The sequence below is a fragment of the Chiloscyllium plagiosum genome, chromosome 21 (assembly GCF_004010195.1).
Source record: "Chiloscyllium plagiosum isolate BGI_BamShark_2017 chromosome 21, ASM401019v2, whole genome shotgun sequence".
NCBI classification, from domain to species: Eukaryota; Metazoa; Chordata; class Chondrichthyes; order Orectolobiformes; family Hemiscylliidae; genus Chiloscyllium; species Chiloscyllium plagiosum.
Window position 1 is genome coordinate 56,504,945 of NC_057730.1, and position 17,780 is coordinate 56,522,724.

A 17,780-nucleotide genomic window follows, 5' to 3' on the forward strand; every position below is an offset into this window, starting at 1 on the left:
CCTATAGCTCAAATCCTCCAACCCTTGCAACATCCTTGTAAATCTTTTCTGAACCCTTTCAAGTTTCACAACATCTTTCCGATAGGAAGGAGACCAGAATTGCACACAATATTCCAACAGTGGCCTAACCAATGTCCTGTAAGCTGCAACATGACCTCCCAACTCCTGTACTCAATACTCTGACTAATAAAGGAAAGCATACAAATGCCGTCTTCATTATCCTATCTACATGAGACTCAACTTTCAAGGAGCTATGAACCTGCACTCCAAGGTCTCTTTGTTCAGCAACACTCCTGAGGACCTTACCATTAAGTGTATAAGTACTGCACCTCTCATTTATCTGAATTAAACTCCATCTGCCACTCCTCAGCCCTTGGTCCATCTGATCAAGATTCCGTTGTACTCTGAGGTAACCTTCTTTGCTGTCCACTTTATGATAGGAAGTTATCTTAGCTTGGAGTTTTGCATCTCACTTTGTTTTCATATTTCTGTCAGCGAGGTAGCATTTTTGTTCCCCTTTACTCTGCTCCGTGTAAAGTTGTCGAAGCGATTGGTGCTGGAAAAGCACAGCCAGTCAGGCAGCCTCTGAGGAGCAGGAGAATCAACAGTTCAGGCATCAGCTCTTCATCAGGAATCAGCCTGACCTGCTGTGCTTTTCCAGCACCACACTCTCGCACTGATCTCCAGCATCCTGTGTAAAATTGTCATGTACGGTCAGTTGTCTGCAATGAGCTACATACTCCTGTCGCTGAGAACATTGATGTGTAGGGCACTAGTTTGAGAGTAGTTGCCTCTGGAAGTAACTGGTAATCTGTGTGGAGTGTACCAAGTGTTATAACAGAGCTGAAAATTACTTTGTCCACTTCAGTGGCTTTAAAGGTTGAAAATTGAGCTCGATTATATCTAGTTGTTTTGCTGTAACGAGGTGGCATCGTCATAAATGCTGCGCTTTCCAATTTAACAACAATGAGCCGAGTAGGAAACAAATGCAAGAAAATTTATTTAATTGATAAAACTATGATTTATTTAGCCTCTAAAGCTAAATATAATAGTTCCTGGTGAGTCATCCTTTGATATGTCAGCAATTTACACTGTCTGTCAGATAAGAAATTGAATATGTGGGTTATTTGTGCAGATGAGACAAATTCCATTGTGTATGTAACAGAAGTGGATAACACCTCATGTTTCACAGTCTTTTGTAGCATAGCAGACTGATGGCATTGTTGGGGGAATTTCCGCAAACTATAATTGGAATCAAAGACTTCAGCTATGATTTCTACTTTTATGAATCTAGTATTGTGTGGGGAAGGTTTACAAAAGCATCTCTGTGCTTGTTTAGTACCTCATTGTAAGCATTTATGTTAAATGTGTGTTTGACAGTGCTCAATCTTTTGTTGGCTTAATGGAAGTCAACAGGGGCATAGTATACACTCAAAAAGGTGTATTTCTCGAATAAAGGCAATAATGATCAAAAAGTGACAATCTGAACCCTTTCTGCTCATTTGATGGCTTTACTCTAGTTAGCAGTACAGAGCAGCTCAATTTCCTTGTCCAAGATCACATTTCACGGTAGTACTTAATTCTGTGGCACGTCATGCTGCAGTATGTTATGTAAGTGATAATTACACTTAGTTCTTGATGCTGAATGATTACAGGCTTTTGTAGCATGCATATGTCAACTGAATTTTAGCCCACCTTTCTCTACATTGTCTGAACAACTTTTGAATTCCTGATGTAGGGCTTTTGCTCGAACCGTTGATTCCCCTGCTCCTCGGACGCTGCCTGACCTGCTGTGCTTCTCCAGCACCGCACTCTTGACTCAACTTTTGAATGAATGAATGATTTTATTATCATGTGTATTTGGGAAAACACAGTGAAAAATGTTTTTTTTCGCTGCAATACAATGTCATTTGGGATTACAAAATGAATTAAAAGAAATTACTTAAACAGAGTTTCATCTTCTCTTCAATTGACAGAAAAATGTAAAGGCAGAAACATAAGAAATAATGTTCAATTTTAAAGTCCTTCTTGTCAAGTGTGGCTCCAGACTTTCTTAAGGTCTCTGGGGTTTCTGTAAGGTGATCTGGTCTCCAGGTAATGAGTTCCCATTCTAGGTTCATCCAATGCCCCAGAAGTCCCCGGCCATTCTTTCCTTCCCCAACCATTACAAGACCAATTGCACATCCGACTGTTGTTGCCTGGGTGACATTGTCTTACTTAGCACCAGCCACTAATTACTCCTGGGACCTTTCGATTCTGTTTTTTTAGGATTTGCTAAAATGATTTGCTGATTTATCAGGAGAGACCAGAAGCCAAAAAAAATGTAAGGATAAGTCAAATTTATGGCTAAACGTATTAATCAGGGATCAATCAAAGCAGTACCATCTCCATTTTAGTCTGTTCATATGTTGAGCAGATTCATTTTGTTATAATGCTAACCCACAAAATATAACGTTAGCCAGCAGATACAAGAGTCCCATAGAGTTGATTATGATGCTCTGAAAACAACAGGAAAATAAACTGCTTCAAAATAAACTGGGAACTTAGCTGTCTGGATACAGAATTGGCTGGCCAACAGAAGACAGCGAGTGGAAGTAGAAGGAAAATATTCTGCCTGGAAGTCAGTGGTGAGTGGTGTTCCACAGGGCTCTGTCCTTGGGCCTCTACTGTTTGTAATCTTTATTAATGACTTGGATGAGGGGATTGAAGGATGGGTCAGCAGGTTTGCAGACGACACAAAGGTTGGAGGTGCCATTGACAGTATAGAGGGCTGTTGCAGGCTGCAGCGGGACATTGACAGGATGCAGAGATGGGCTGAGAGGTGGCAGATGGAGTTCAACTTGGATAAATGTGAGGTGATGCATTTTGGAAGGTCGAATTTGAAAGGTGAGTACAGGAGTAAGGATAGGATTCTTGGCAGTGTGGAGGAACAGAGGGAACTTGGTGTGCAGGTACATAGATCCCTTAAAATGGCCACCCAAGTGGACAGGGTTGTTAAGAAAGCATATGGTGTTTTGGCTTTCATTAACAGGGGGATTGAGTTTAAGAGTCGTGAGATCTTGTTGCAGCTCTATAAAACTTTGGTTAGACCACACTTGGAATACTGTGTCCAGTTCTAGTCGCCCTATTATAGGAAAGATGTGGGTGCTTTGGAGAGGGTTCAGAGGAGGTTCACCAGGATGCTGCCTGGACTGGAGGGCTTATCTTATGAAGAGAGGTTGACTGAGCTCAGACTTTTTTCATTGGAGAAAAGGAGGAGGAGAGGGGACCTAATTGAGGTGTACAAGATAATGAGAGGCATAGATAGAGTCGATAGCCAGAGACTATTGCCCAGGGCAGAAATGACTAACACGAGGGGTCATAGTTTTAAGCTGGTTGGAGGAAAGTATAGAGGGGATGTCAGAGGCGGGTTCTTTACACAGAGAGTTGAGAGAGCATGGAATGCGTTGCCGGCAGCAGTTGTGGAAGCAAGGTCATTGGGGACATTTAAGAGACTACTGCACATGCATATGGTCACAGAAATTTGAGGGTGCATACATGAGGATCAGTGGTCGGCACAACATCGTGGGCTGAAAGGCCTATTCTGTGCTGTACTGTTCTATGTTCTATGTTCTAAAATCTCCTGCCAAACTATCAGTGAGGATAATTGCATTATTTATGTGCAAAAATGACTGCAGTTGCAAATGTACCATTAAATATAGAAATCAAAACGTTGGTGTTTAGATGCATGGCTTGCCATTAGCATCTTAGCTGAGTTCCTCACCATTTGAAATACATTGAACAGAGAGAAGTTCCTATATTTGTGTAATAGATGTGATGTTAACATTCTATACAAATTATCAAAACATTTTGGATCTTTTTTAACTCCCTTTTCACAAACTGATATGAAATAATTTCTGTTAACCTCTCTTGATACTGACGTTAACTACTAAGAGTGTGGAGTCTCATCCCTTCATGTTTTAATTATTATTAGAGATTGAAACGATCCATAAAGCTGTACTAATGCCGGGACCTCCCGGTGTATGAAGTGAGTTCATTTTGCTTTTCTCCCCTGCTGTTGCTCAGATATTGATGTTCTGGCTCTGCTAGAGCACATTCATGATGAAATTGTTCAAGCTCCTTGATCTTCTGCTGGGCATCTTTAATAGGATGTGAATAAATTGTATCTAGGAAGCAGAAATACCTTGTCTGAAAGGGTAAGGTAAGCAATTGCTGCATATGGTTAATAGAGTGATAACAGAATTTAAGCGTTTTGTTAATGCAGCTAATAAATAATCAGGTAAAGACAAAACCACAACAATAAAAATTGGTTTTCACCAGTAGCATGAATTTGAGCCATAACAAACCACCAGCTCATTTCACAGTGCACCTAGTTTTGATTGGAACAGAAACCAAAATCTGATTGGCTATTTAACGGGCTCACGATTTTCTTTAAGAAAAGTGAGGGCCAGTTTTGTCCACACCTGCTCATTTCTCCCTACCAAAACAAAGTTGAAAAGCGTAAAGTTATTCTCTAGTTGTTCATTTTTATGATCAATGTATACTCACAGGGATATGTCAAAGTTTGTCATCGTGTACTCATCAGAACAGATGCAAGAATACGAAATTTCAAAACACTGGCTTCCAAATAAATCTGTTGGAATATAACCTGGTATTGCGTACACCCCAGTCCAACACTGGCTGCTCCAAATCAAAATTTCAAAGGGGATAACAATTAATGCTGCGTGAGGAAAAGGTGCTGATTGGCTGACATGTCGACTCTGATTGGTCATGGCATTGTCCTGGAGAATGCAACAGGGAACTATTGTATAGGTGTTTATATTCAGTCAGAAACCTGTCCTTTGCAGGAAAAGTGAATATGTCCAGCCACTGTATCTTTTTTTTTAAATTAAACAAGAGCATAGGAACAGTTGGTGTTTAGATGCATGGCTTGCTGTTAGCATCTTAGCTGAGTCCTTAGCTTAGCAAGAATACTAAATTTCAAAGCACTGGCTTCCAAATAAACCTGTTGGGATATGTCAAAGTTTTTCATCATGTACTCATCAGAACAGATGCAAGAATACTAAATTCTTGCATTCTCCATGGCAAAGTCTCGCCCAGTCTTCGAAGACTTGTTGATCACCGCACCTTTTTGCTCAATTAGCATAAGATGCTATTCCCTTTGAAGTTTGCTGTTCTGATATCTGCCCTGATGACTATAAGATGAAAAACTTTGAATGACTGTTAATCTGTATAACTTTACCAAATTCAGTGTGTTCTTTTACTTGTGGGATGTAAGTGTCACTGACTGGCCAGTATTTATTCCGCTCCCCTAGTTGCTCCCCCTTGAGAAGGTGGGGGTGAGCTGCCTTCTTGAACCGCTGCAGTCCATGTGCTGTAGGTTGACCCACAATGCCCATAGGGAGGGATTTGCAGGATTTTGACCCAGTGATAGTGAAGGAACAGTGACTTATTTACAAGTCAGGATGGTGAGTGGTTTGGAGGGAAACTTGCAGATCGTAGTATCCCCTGTATCTGCTGCCCTTGTCCTTCAAGATGGAAGTTGATTTGGAAGGTGCTACCTGAGGTTTTTTGGTGAATTTCTGCAGTGTATCTTATAGATAGTACACACTGCTGTGACTGAGTGTCAGTGGTGGAGGGAGTGGATGTTTATGGATGTGGTGCCAATCAAGCGGCTGTTTTATCCTGGATGATATCAAACTTCTTGAGTGTTGTTGGAACTGTATCCACCCAGGCAAGTAGGGAGTACTCCATCACACTCCTGCCTTGTGCCTTGGAGATGGTGGACAGGCTTTGGGGAGTCAGGGGGTGAGGTACTCGCTGCAGTATTTCTAGCCTCTGACCTACTCTTGTAGGCATTATATAGTGAGTGCAGTTGAGTTTCTGGTCAATGATAACCCTCAGGATGTTGAACCTTGTGGATTCAGTGATGGTCACATTATTAACTGTCAAGAAGTAATGGTTGGAATGTCTGTTATTGGAGAAGGTCATAGCCTGGCATTTGTGTAGTGTACATGTTACTTGCCACTTGTTCGCCCAAGCCTGGGTATTGTCCAGGTCTTGCTGCATTTTGAAATGGTCTGCTTGAGGATCTGAGGAGTCACAAGTGGTACTGAACGTTGTACAATCATCAGCAAATTGCATATTGTGCATTGTAGTTCTTACTGAGCTTTCCTGTGTAACTGAGGTTGAATCTGGAGAATGACTCTGGGCAATGGCTGTGATTTTATATTTGACTGTTATTGTTATGCCATGAGAAGAAATCACCTGTTGTGCAAAACACTTTTTAAAAGATCTTAATTTTTATTTTTGTGCATTTTTTTTCTAATTTTGAACTATCATTTGTAACTAACAGGTAAAGCAGCAAATAATATCCAGCCAGAGGATGACTCCTTGGAATCTCTGCCTCAGAATCCTGTCAGAATTGCCTTTGTTTTGGTTGTTCACGGTCGAGCTTCACGACAGCTGCGGCGGATGTTCAAGGCGATTTATCACAGAGATCACTACTATTACATTCATGTGGACAAGGTAGGCTTAAGAGAAGCCATGAAACTCAGTCCCCTTTCGTTCCATGATTTAAAAGTCTAATGGGGATCTGTTAATATACAAGAAAGGGCTTGGTGTGCAATGCAAGTATCACATTTTTAGAATGGTGATTATATGTGAAGGGAATATACCATTTCCAAGCTTCATGATCTGCTCTACTAATTCTTAATGTTTATCTATAAATCAACTACTTAGAATGGTTTATTTGCCTATCTTGCTCTCATATCTTAATGATACACTAAAATGTTTTAAGAATGATGCAAGTCGACAGGATTTATGTATATTGTGTCACTGCTTTCGAACCAGAGAGGAGCACCGAATATGCTTGAAGGGCTCTGCTTAGTAACATTTCAGTGCCAGTGACATTTTTAGTGTTGGAGAGCAGATTGTTTTGTTGCCGATACTAAAGTGTGGGTACTTTATAAAATTTTTATTCTAGTATTTATACATTTAGCTTTGTATTTGTTACAGATAAAACAACAAAATTGCTGCTAGGATCATTCTTTCTAAAGGTGATCACCTACTTAGAGTCATAGAGATGTACAGCATGGAAACAGACACTTTGGTCCAACTCGTCCATGCCTAACCTAATCTAGTCCCATTTGCCAGCACCCGGCCCATATCCCTCCAAACCCTTCCTATTCATATACCCATCCAGATGGCTTTTAAATGCTGTAATTGTACCAGCCTCCACCACATTCCCTGGCAGCTCATTCCACATACGTACCACCCTCTGCGTGAAAAAGTTGCCCCTAAGGTCTCTTTTATATCTTCCCTCTCTCACCCTAAACCTATGCCCCTCTAGTTCTGGACACCCCCAATCCAGGGAAAAGATCTTGTCTATTTTTTCCCTATCTTGCGAGTAAATTCGGAGTTAATCTAATTCAGTTACAGACAGGCTGCACATCTTTTGGGTGGAATCTTGTGCTGATCCTGGGAGCGGGAAACAAAGCACCAAAAGACCAGAACTCACTTTCTGGACAGCGGGATGGGGCTTTGTTATTAAGTTTCAGAACTTTAAAAGTGAGTCAAGGTTCCACACAATGTACTTTGGGAAGCCATTTTCATGCTCATTAAAGGTCCACTCAGCAAAATTGAATTTCTCATCCCACTGAAGTTCTTTTTAAACTCTATTTTCAGCGATCGAACTATCTGCACCGTGATGTGTTAGAGTTTGCCAGCCAGTACCCAAATGTGCGAGTCACGCCTTGGCGAATGGCCACCATCTGGGGTGGTGCAAGTCTGCTGACCATGTACCTGCAGACCATGCGGGATCTACTGGAGATGAAAGACTGGTCCTGGGACTTCTTCATCAACTTGAGTGCTGCCGACTATCCGATTAGGTATGGAAATGTTTACAGATTGGAAAGATTGATATAAAGGGTGAAGTGAACATGACCACTGGCAATCAGGCAGGGAATACTAATACTAACCAAATGCAATTATGTTGCATCTACCAGTGCTCAGAATGCTGGATTGCATGTTAAGGAACACTTTGATATTATTTCCCCCAATCAGCTGAATTTGAGTGTTCAGAGGACAGAATAGAGTTATGCAACTAAATGTTGTCACTAAATCTCTTTAGATAGCGCTTTCCAAAACTGTGACCACTTCCATCTAGAGGGACAAGGACAATGGATACATGGGAACATCATCCGCTGCAAGTTCCTGTCCAAGCATTCACCATCCTGACTTGGAAATATATTGCCGTTCCTTCTGTGTCACTCGGTCAAAATCCTGGCATTCCCTTTGTAACAGCACTATAGGTGCACCTCCACCACATTGAATATTTTTCAGGCTGAGTTAAATGGACTATTACATGACAGATGTCAGGGAAGGTGGGATGGGTTGAGGAAATAGCCAAGTATTAACTATTAAAAATAGTCTACACTTCTATTCTTCCTAAGAATCTGCATAACCTCACACTTTCCCACATTCTATTCCATCTTCCACTTCTTTACCCACTCTCCTAGCCTGTCCAAATGCTTCTGCCACCTCTCTCCATTCTCAACACAGCTGGTCTTTCCACCTATTTTAGTATCATCTGCAAACTTAGCAACAACATCCTCAGTTCCTTCGCCCAGATCATAAATGTGTAATGTGAATAGTGATGGTCCCAACACTGACCCCTGTGGAACTCCCACTAGTCACCGGCTGTCATTCTGAAAAAGAGCCCTTTCTCCCCACTCTCTGCCTTCTGCCAGTCAGCCAATCCTCTACCCTGCCAGGACCTTTTGCCGTGATTTCATTGAGTGGCAAAACAGGGTCAAGGCACTGAATTGGCTATTCCTGTGTTCCTAACTTGCTCTGCACATGTGGATCCTGGGAATGAGAACAAGAACACATCTGCAGTCAGTTTTTATAGATGCTTGGATTCAAAGATAGGTTTAGGTTCTAAATTATTCAACGTTAAGCATGCTTGACAAACTCTTCATTGACAAAATAATTCCCTTACATTTTGGTAATTTTTGAAACTGAAGGATTATCTAAATAGGCTGAGTAGCCTCTTTCAGCTATGTTCATCTCTATGTGTTGCTCAGATCTGCAAGATGTCAAGATAAATTATGTTTTTTTTGTATAGGTAGGGTTACTAAAAAAAAACCCTGAAAGGCTTGTGGCAGTTCTTCAAGCCTTGTGGCAATTAATTCCAGAAAGTTCAATTTCTACTGCACAATATATAATTCATCTGCATTCTTGATTCCAGTTGATCAAGCACTCATACATTAGACAACTCACCTGCCCTGTTCTTAGCCAATATGTCAGCACAGAAAGACCTAAATATCATCTCTGAATCAGCAAAACAATTCCTCAAAGTAACTTTGATGAGCCAAAAAAAAGACAACTTTGAATAAATGATGCAGACCAAACTATTTTGCTGACACTGGGTTTGCCACAGCTTACACACATGTTTGGCTCATTTTTGTTTTACATTTGCTGTTGAAATATATGAATGAATTACTTTTCCTAATTAGGAATTCAGTCTTCACAATCAGTGCATTGAAACTAAGGGATCTCAATCAAAGTCACTGAAAACTAATTTAGTTTGATGCAACACTTTGTTTTACGGGTGATTTCCCGTAGAAACCTCTACATTAAATCTCCAGGTTCATGCTGACTTAATAGTGCAGGTTAATAACTTTAATACCTGGACCTATTGATTTGATCACCCTGCTCTCCTCGGTTTATCACAAGAAGCAAGTCATCCCATTTATCTTGGCTGATTCTGACTGTGAAACCTGCTGGGTAGGGAGTAATAATCATTAGCATTTAAAGGTTATTCATTGTGATTGATTGAAAGCCATATTTGGTGTTTAGTATAGGCAGGACTTTATAAAAATGTTATCCGTTATATTTCTGCCGTTCATAGGTGTTTATTGCTGAGCTTATTGCCATTAATGCCTCAGAGTGCTATTTATACAGAACAAAAAATTGATATGAAACTAAAGCTGGACAACTTACTCTTACTGTATGGTGCTTCTCTTTTACAGTCTTGGATGGTTCTTTCAAAATTGCATCTAACAAACTGTTGAAAAATTATGCCAATTTTTTTGTATCTGTGGCTGGAATGTGTTATTTTGAAAATTTGACAGAACACTTTGACACAAAGCAGGTGCACAGCCTAATATCATTTACTATAAAGAAGTATGTGGTGTTCACTGCTGCACAAATGCAAGGTTTCTTATGCGTGGGCAATATCTACTTGTTTATTATTTCTCAGTCACGGTGTGGGTGTCACTAGCGGCACTGATATTTGTTGCCCACCTGCAATGACCTTGAGAAGCTAGTGATGATCTGTCATTTTGAATCTTTTTGGCAGTACTCCAGTTAGAACTCTGGGCTTAGAGAACAATTTAAGATTGAGTTTTAAGAGTGGAACAAGACACTGATTGGTCATGTAATGACAGTTGTTACAAACCAGAGGTCGTTCACTGCTGTAATCTAAAAGTAAGTATTCTACTGTCATGTCAGATGATTGTAGTCAGTATTTATACAATGTAACTGCACTCAATTAGTATTTTAATTATAAAACCTCTTAATTCAATGTGTTTATAATAATAAACTCCACTCAAATGTTAGCAAGCTGCTCTTTCGAAACAACTAGCAACTCAAAACAGCCCCAATTAATAAATTAATGCGTAATACCTCTGCGAAGCCCGGAAACAGTTGAAATATTCTCCAGGACTTTAATAGCTTCCCATTGATCCCAACTTGCAGTCAGTACTATGTCTGCCTTGACATCACTCACTGATGGGGTCTGTCCATCCTAACCATGACTCTCACCTGTAATGTTGAATATAACCTAGCTGTGCAGTGTTCAGTCCTGTCTGTCACCAGCTCTGCTAACTAATGTTGCCACCAAGTCTTCCAGCTGGATCTGTGGACTGATGTGTGACTTTGTTTTCACACGTGTGGAACCTGACAGCTTCATTTCAGTACTGCTCTCCCGACATGTCACAGTTACCTGCAACACCAACAATGCAACTGAAAGAAAGGATGGAGTTGAAAATCTGAGTTTTTGTTTAAGATGTTGGTCAGAGACGATTAAAAAGTACATTTTCCCGTGATCTTATCAGAATCATCTGTCATATTTTCAAAGGGTTAATTATTTTAATAAATCACCAAGCTTTTCATATATGATCAAGGCAATCATGTGCAACAACAAAATAGCTAGATAAGCTTGAATATAATTCCTGAAGAAGGGCCTGTGCCCGAAACGTCGAGTCTCCTGTTCCCTGGATGCTGCCTGACCTGCTGTGCTGTTCCAGCAATAAAGTTTCAAGCTTGAATATAAGTTTATCGTCAAATCAGATCCCCATTAGAATGAGCAAAGCTGTCAAACAACTTGGCATCCAAATGTTAGTTTTGTTAAGTACTTTTGAAAGAGCAGTCTTAATTACTTGCCATCATCACAAAGGAGGACACTAGCTATATGCTGGAAACAAATTCATTTAAACAGACCTACTTTGATTTGGTCTGATTTACACACTCCCAAATTCCAAAGTGTTCTGCAGTGTTAGTAAAAATGGACATGTCTCACTGCCATTTTGACTTCCATATATGATCTTTTCAAACTCTCTTGCCTGGCCTCAGTCTGTTTAACTGCCAGCTTCAGCCACACCAGGTACCAATTATCTCGACAGAAGGAGAGGGGTCAATAACCAGGGCCATCGATTTAAGGTAAGAGGTAGAAGGCTACAGTTAGAGTTCAAGAGATTATTTTTCATCCAGATGGTGGTGGGAGTTTAGAAATCATTGTCTGAAAGGATGGTTGTCAGAAACTCTCAGCATTCAAGCAGTATTTAGATATTCACTTGAGTAAACATAGCATGGTCCAGAAGCAGGAAATTCGAATGAATGTAGTCAGGTCTTTGTTGACTGTCATGGATATGATAGGCTGAATGGCAGCCTGCTGTGCTGTCATCTCTGAGCTTCAGTGCTTGCAATACTCTGATACAGCTGAAAAATGTGTTGCTGGAAAAGCGCAGCAGGTCAGGCAGCATCCAAGGAGCAGGAGAATCGATGTTTCGGGCATGAGCCCTTCTTCAGTAATACTCTGATACAACCAGGAGTTGTGTATCCGGGTCACCAGTATTTTTGCTTCTGTATAAACTATAACTGGAGCCATTTGCATACCATTTTCAGGATGTGTTGGTTGCAAACAACTACAATTTACATAGGGCAAGTTTTCATAGTCTCTTTATGGAGAGATCTCAATGTACAGGCAGGGGCTAGTATGCATAAAAATTGATTTGCAATTACACTTTGACAGGAGCAACTTACAAAGTCTGTCAGGTTGATTACTCCAATGTGACTTTTTTAAAAATCCTTGCCAACCACGTCTATTCACAGCAGTTCTACCTCTAATCATACCAAGCTTTCTGTACTGTGAGCTTTGTGCTATGCACACAGAATAGAGACATTATGTTGACCCCATTTAAGAAATTAATCATCAATTTACTTCTTCATGACAGTACATTTGTGTGCTTACCATTAGCACTTGATGTGCCTTCTGTTATGGCTCAATGGAGCTTGATACAGAATCAAAAAAACCCACAGTACATTGTAATTGTGCCCTGAAGACAGTGACCCAGTTTTAATGACACTCGGCAATGTTTTGAAGTATATTTTTCGTTTTCAGCATAGGTGAATCAAAAAGCAATCATTAAACATAATTTTTGAATCATGTTTCTGATCTCTTTGGATGTGGTTGTTGTTTCATGGACTTGGGAAGTGGACACTCCAGGGTCACTTTATAATCTTGGGCTCAGATTTTCATTGTATTGGAGAACCTCTGACAATAATGCCAAAAATCTCTGAGAATCAGGAATACCAATTTCCACAAGTGTCATTTCTGATTTTCCCAGGGAGCAGGATTGTAGACATCCTGGATTCAAAACTGGAAGCTGTCTCCAATTTGGTATCCCTCCTGTTTGGAACTTGGAGTGTGTAAAGCAGACCAAATCAAAGTAGGTCTGTTTAAATGAATTTGTTTCCAGCATATAGCTAGTGCCCTCCTTTGGAGAGATGAGGTATCCTTCTAGGGTGGGGAATCAGGTGCTCTTGAGGGAGTTGGAGGAGAGGTCAGGTTTTGTGAGAAGGTGGTCAGGTGCCCTTTGAGATAAGAACATGTCTAAAATTGTAATTACCTCCATTAGGACAAGTAAGGCTGTCAAACAACTTGGCACGCAGATGTTAAATTTCTTAAGTGATTAGCTGAGGAACTTTAAATGTAAAATGCTTTTATTATCAACTCACGGTTTTATCATCACATGCCACAACTTTACTTTGTCAGCCTGCTTCCTGAGGTTTGCCCAGATAGATTTTGAGGACATTGGCATGAGGGAGGCAGAGGTACAAGAGAGATGGCATCGTTTGACATATGTTGGCATTAAGTTGGCATTGAACCACCCATTCAGCCAGTGCATTCCAAATTGGAATAATTCAATGTATTTTAAAAAAATCTCCCCTTCCTTCACAATTCTTGAATAAAATATTTTAAATTTGTTCTTTGATGATCAGACCACCCACAGGTCACCATTTTCTCTCTGAAAACTTACTACTGCTACTACTTTTCTGTTCTAAAAATGAAGCCCCTTATCCTTGTCGCCATTTTAAATAAATTTCCAAGTACCCTCTCCAAAGCCATCAACCTTCAACAGCCTTCTGTTTTTGTCGAATGACTTGTTGGGGGTAATAACCTGGTACGGTAACTGTACCATTCAAGATCAGAGACGGTTACAGAGAGTGGTGAAGTCGGCCCGGACAATCACAAAGGCCAACCTCCCATCTATAGAATCCATCTACCAGGCCCGTTGTCAAGGAAAGGCCGCCAGCATTCTCAAAGATCCATCCCACCCTGGCAATGTTTTTCTACAACCTCTACCATCGGGGAGAAGGTACAGAAGCCTGAACACACGCACCAGCCGGTTTTGAAAAAGTTTCTACCCTACTGTTGTTAGAATACTGAATGGACTCACAAACTCTTAACATTTACTGAATGGACTCACAAACTCTTAACATTCGCCTGTACCTTTGTTTTTGTTTTTGCCGCTGTTTCCCTATTATTTACTTATCTACGCTGCTTAACTCTGTGATCTGCCTGTATTGCTCACAAGACAAAGCTTTTCACTGTGTCTCGATACACGTGACAATAAATTCAATTCAATTCAAACCGACCTCCACTTAGGATCTCAAAGCAGTGAGACCTGTCATTTGGCCCTCCTTAAAATCCACACTTCAGGGAAGGGAGCAGCATTCTTCATAAACAGCACTTCATACAACATAGTGAGATGGCACACCCATATGACAACCAGCACATGCACTGCTTAAATGTATTTTACACTCTGTATTAACTAGCCCATGTCAAGCTTTAAACAAAAAATGACAGCTGGAGGGAACTAAATATTGAAATCAGAATTAGAAAAAATCAGGAATAAAAGCTGAATGAATTTCCATCACTTTCATGTACCTTCTATTTAAATAGAAGCATTAGCCCACTTAAAATAACTAATAATTTATGGAAATTGCAGTCTAATACAATATTGATATATGAGTCACTTTAATTGTAAAATAAAGGGGTATATATACTCAATATTGCACATGAAAAACCAACCAGAAAACAGGAATCTTAAATATAAAATAAAGGGGACATATATGTTCAGAATACATGTGAAAAACCAGCAAGAAAACTGGAATACACAAGGATTTATTTTCTGGGGCTCACATTGATATTTTTAATTCAATTTGTCCAAACACAAGTTGTTAAATCAGTGTAGAATGTTGAGGAATGTCAACTCCAAATTATGATCAGCACAACTCATGTTGTCCTGATATTTGGAGTCATTGAGTCCTACAGTGTGGAGGCAGGCCCTTTGAGCCAAACTGGTCCATACTGACCAAAATGTCCATCTACGCTAAACCCATTTCCCTGCACTTGGCCCATATCCTTCTGAACCTTTCCTATCCACATATATGTCCAAATATCTTTTAAATGTTATTAATGTACCCGCCTCAACCACTTCCACTGGTAGCTCATTCTATATGTATACCACCCTCTGTGTAAAAACATTACCCCTCAGGTTCCCTTTTATTCTTTTCCCTCCAACCTTAAACTGATGCCCTCTAGCCCTCGATTCCCCAACTCTGGGGAAAAAACTGAGTGTATTCACCCTATCCATGCTTCTCATGATCTTATACACCTCGATAAGATCCCTCCTCAGTCTCCTACACTGTAAAGAAAAAAGTCCTAGCCTGTCCAACCCCTCCCTATAACTCAGACCGTTGAGTCCTGGCAACATCCTTGTAAATTTCTTCTGCACTCTTTCCACTTTAATAACATCCTTCCAAAGCAAGGTGACCAAAGCTGAACACAATACTTCAAGGTTGGCCTCACCAACATCCTGTACAACAGTAACATAACTTCTCAATTTTTGTACTGCAATGACACTACCCTGACTGATGAAGGGCAATGTGCCAAAAGCCTTCTTCACTGCCCTGTCTACCTGTGACTCCACTTTCAGTGAACCCTGCACCTGAACTCCAAGGTCCCTCTATTACACTACACTCTTTAAGGCCCTATCATTCACCATGAAACACCTACCTTGACTTGACTTTCCAAAATGCAAGATCTCACACTTATCTATAAGTGCAGCATGATGGCACAGTGGTTAGCACTGCTGACTCAGCACCAGGGTCCCAGGTTCGATTCCAGCCTCAGGTGACTGTCTGTGTGGATTCTCCCTGTGTCTGTGTGGGTTTCCTCTGGGTGCTCCGGTTTCCTCCCACAATCCAATTATGTGCAGGTCAGGTAAATTGGTCATGTTAAATTGCTCATAGTGTTAGGTCCATTAGGCAATGGGTCTGGGATTGGGTTACTCTTTGGAAGGTCGGTGTGGACTGGTTGGGCCGAAGGGCCTGTTTCCACACTGTAGGAAATCTAATCTAAATTCCATTTGCCATTTCTCGCCCACTTCCCCAGCTGATCAATGTCCTGCTGCAATTTCTGATAACCTTCCTCACTGTCCACGATACTGCCTATTTCAGTGTCATCTGCAAACTTACTAATCATGCCTTATACATTCTCATCCAAATCATTAATATAGATAACAAACAGCAATGGGCCCAGCACCGACCCTATGGGGCACTCCACTCATTGCTGATGAAGGACTTTTGCCTGAAACGTCGACTCTCCTGCTCCTCGGATGCTGCCTAACCTGCTGTGCTTTTCCAGCACTACACTCTCGGCAGGCCTCCAGTCCGACAAGCATCCTTCCACTCTTGCCCTCTGCTTCCTACCATCAAGCCAGTTGTGTGTCCAATTTGCCAGCTCGACCTGGATTCCGTATTATCTAATCTTCCAGAGGAGCATATCATGTGGAACCTTATCAAAGGTCTTAGTGAAATCCATAGAGATTGCATCTCCCACTCTGCTCTTGTGAACCTTACTGGTCAATTAGAGTCATAGAGATTTACAGCATGGAAACAGACCTTTCGGTCCAACCTGCCCACACCGACCAGATATCCCAACCCAATCTAGTCCCACCTGCCAGCACCTGGCCCATATCCCTCCAAACCCTTCCTATTCATATACCCATCCAAATGCCTCTTAAATGTTGCAATTGTTCCAGCCTCCACCACTTCCTCTGGCAGCTCATTCCATACACGTACCACCCTCTGCGTGAAAAGGTTGCCCCTTAGTTCTCTTTTATATCTTTTCCCTCTCACCTTAAACCTATGGCCTCTAGTTCTGGACTCCCCGATCCCAGGGAAAAGACTTTGTCTATTTATCCTATCCATGCCCCTCATAATTTTGTAAACCTCTATAAGGTCACCCCTCAGCCTCCGATTTTGAGTGATAAAGATAAGTTGGATAGGCTAGGACTTTTTTAACTGGAGCGTAGGAGATTGAGAGGTGACCTGATACAAGTTTATAAATAATGAGGGGTATAGTTAAAGCTAATGATTGTTGTCTTTTCCCACAAATGGGGGATTTCAAGATTAGGAGAGGTCAGCAGGAAGTGCAGGAGTGTCCTGTGGCTGTCCACATCTCAAACAAGTGTGCTGTTTTGGAAAGTCATAGAATCATAGAATCCCAACAGTGTGGAAACAGGCCATTTGGCCTAACAAGTCCACGCCAACCCTCTGAAGAGTAACCTACCCAGATCCATTTCCCTACCCTATTACTCCATATTTCCTCTGACTAACACATCTAACTGACACATCCCTGAACATTAAGGGCAATTTAGCATGGCCAATCCACCTAACCTGCACATTTTTGGACTGTGGGAGGAAACTGGAGCACCTGGAGGGGGACTCTCAGGGGAATGTAGCATGAATAGCCAAGTTTCTGATATCAAGATTGGCTCTAATGTACATCAGGTTCCAAGCGATTGATTGTGATAGGGGACCCTATAGTCAGAGGCACAGACAGACATTTCTGCAGTGAACAGCGAGAAATCAGAATGGTGTGTTGCCTCCCTGGTGTCAGGAGTAAGGATATCTTGGTGAGGGTGCAAAAGGGGAGAGGGACCAGCAGAAGGTCATTGTACACATTGGAACTAATGACATAAGAAGGAAAAAGGATTAGATTCTGAAGGAAGAATATAGAAAGTTAGGCAGGAATTTAAAAAGGGGGTCCTCAGGGGTAGTAATAACTGGATGTAGGTTGCTCACTGAGCTGGAAGGTTCATTTTCAGACGTTTCTTCATCATACTACATAACATCATCAGTGAGCC

At 41.1% G+C, this 17,780-nt stretch overlaps 1 protein-coding gene across 1 annotated transcript in view; it reads left to right on the forward strand.

The window, feature by feature from the left end:
• The window catches only part of xylt1 (xylosyltransferase I), a gene marked incomplete at its 5' end in the record, with an annotated part of 138,267 nt that overhangs the window by 46,115 nt on the left and 74,372 nt on the right, over positions 1-17,780 (forward strand). Inside the window, 2 exons of the mRNA XM_043711099.1 lie at positions 6,356-6,528; positions 7,687-7,889. Of these exons, the coding sequence (XP_043567034.1) occupies positions 6,356-6,528; positions 7,687-7,889 (376 nt within the window). The remainder of the gene's footprint in view (positions 1-6,355; positions 6,529-7,686; positions 7,890-17,780) is intronic.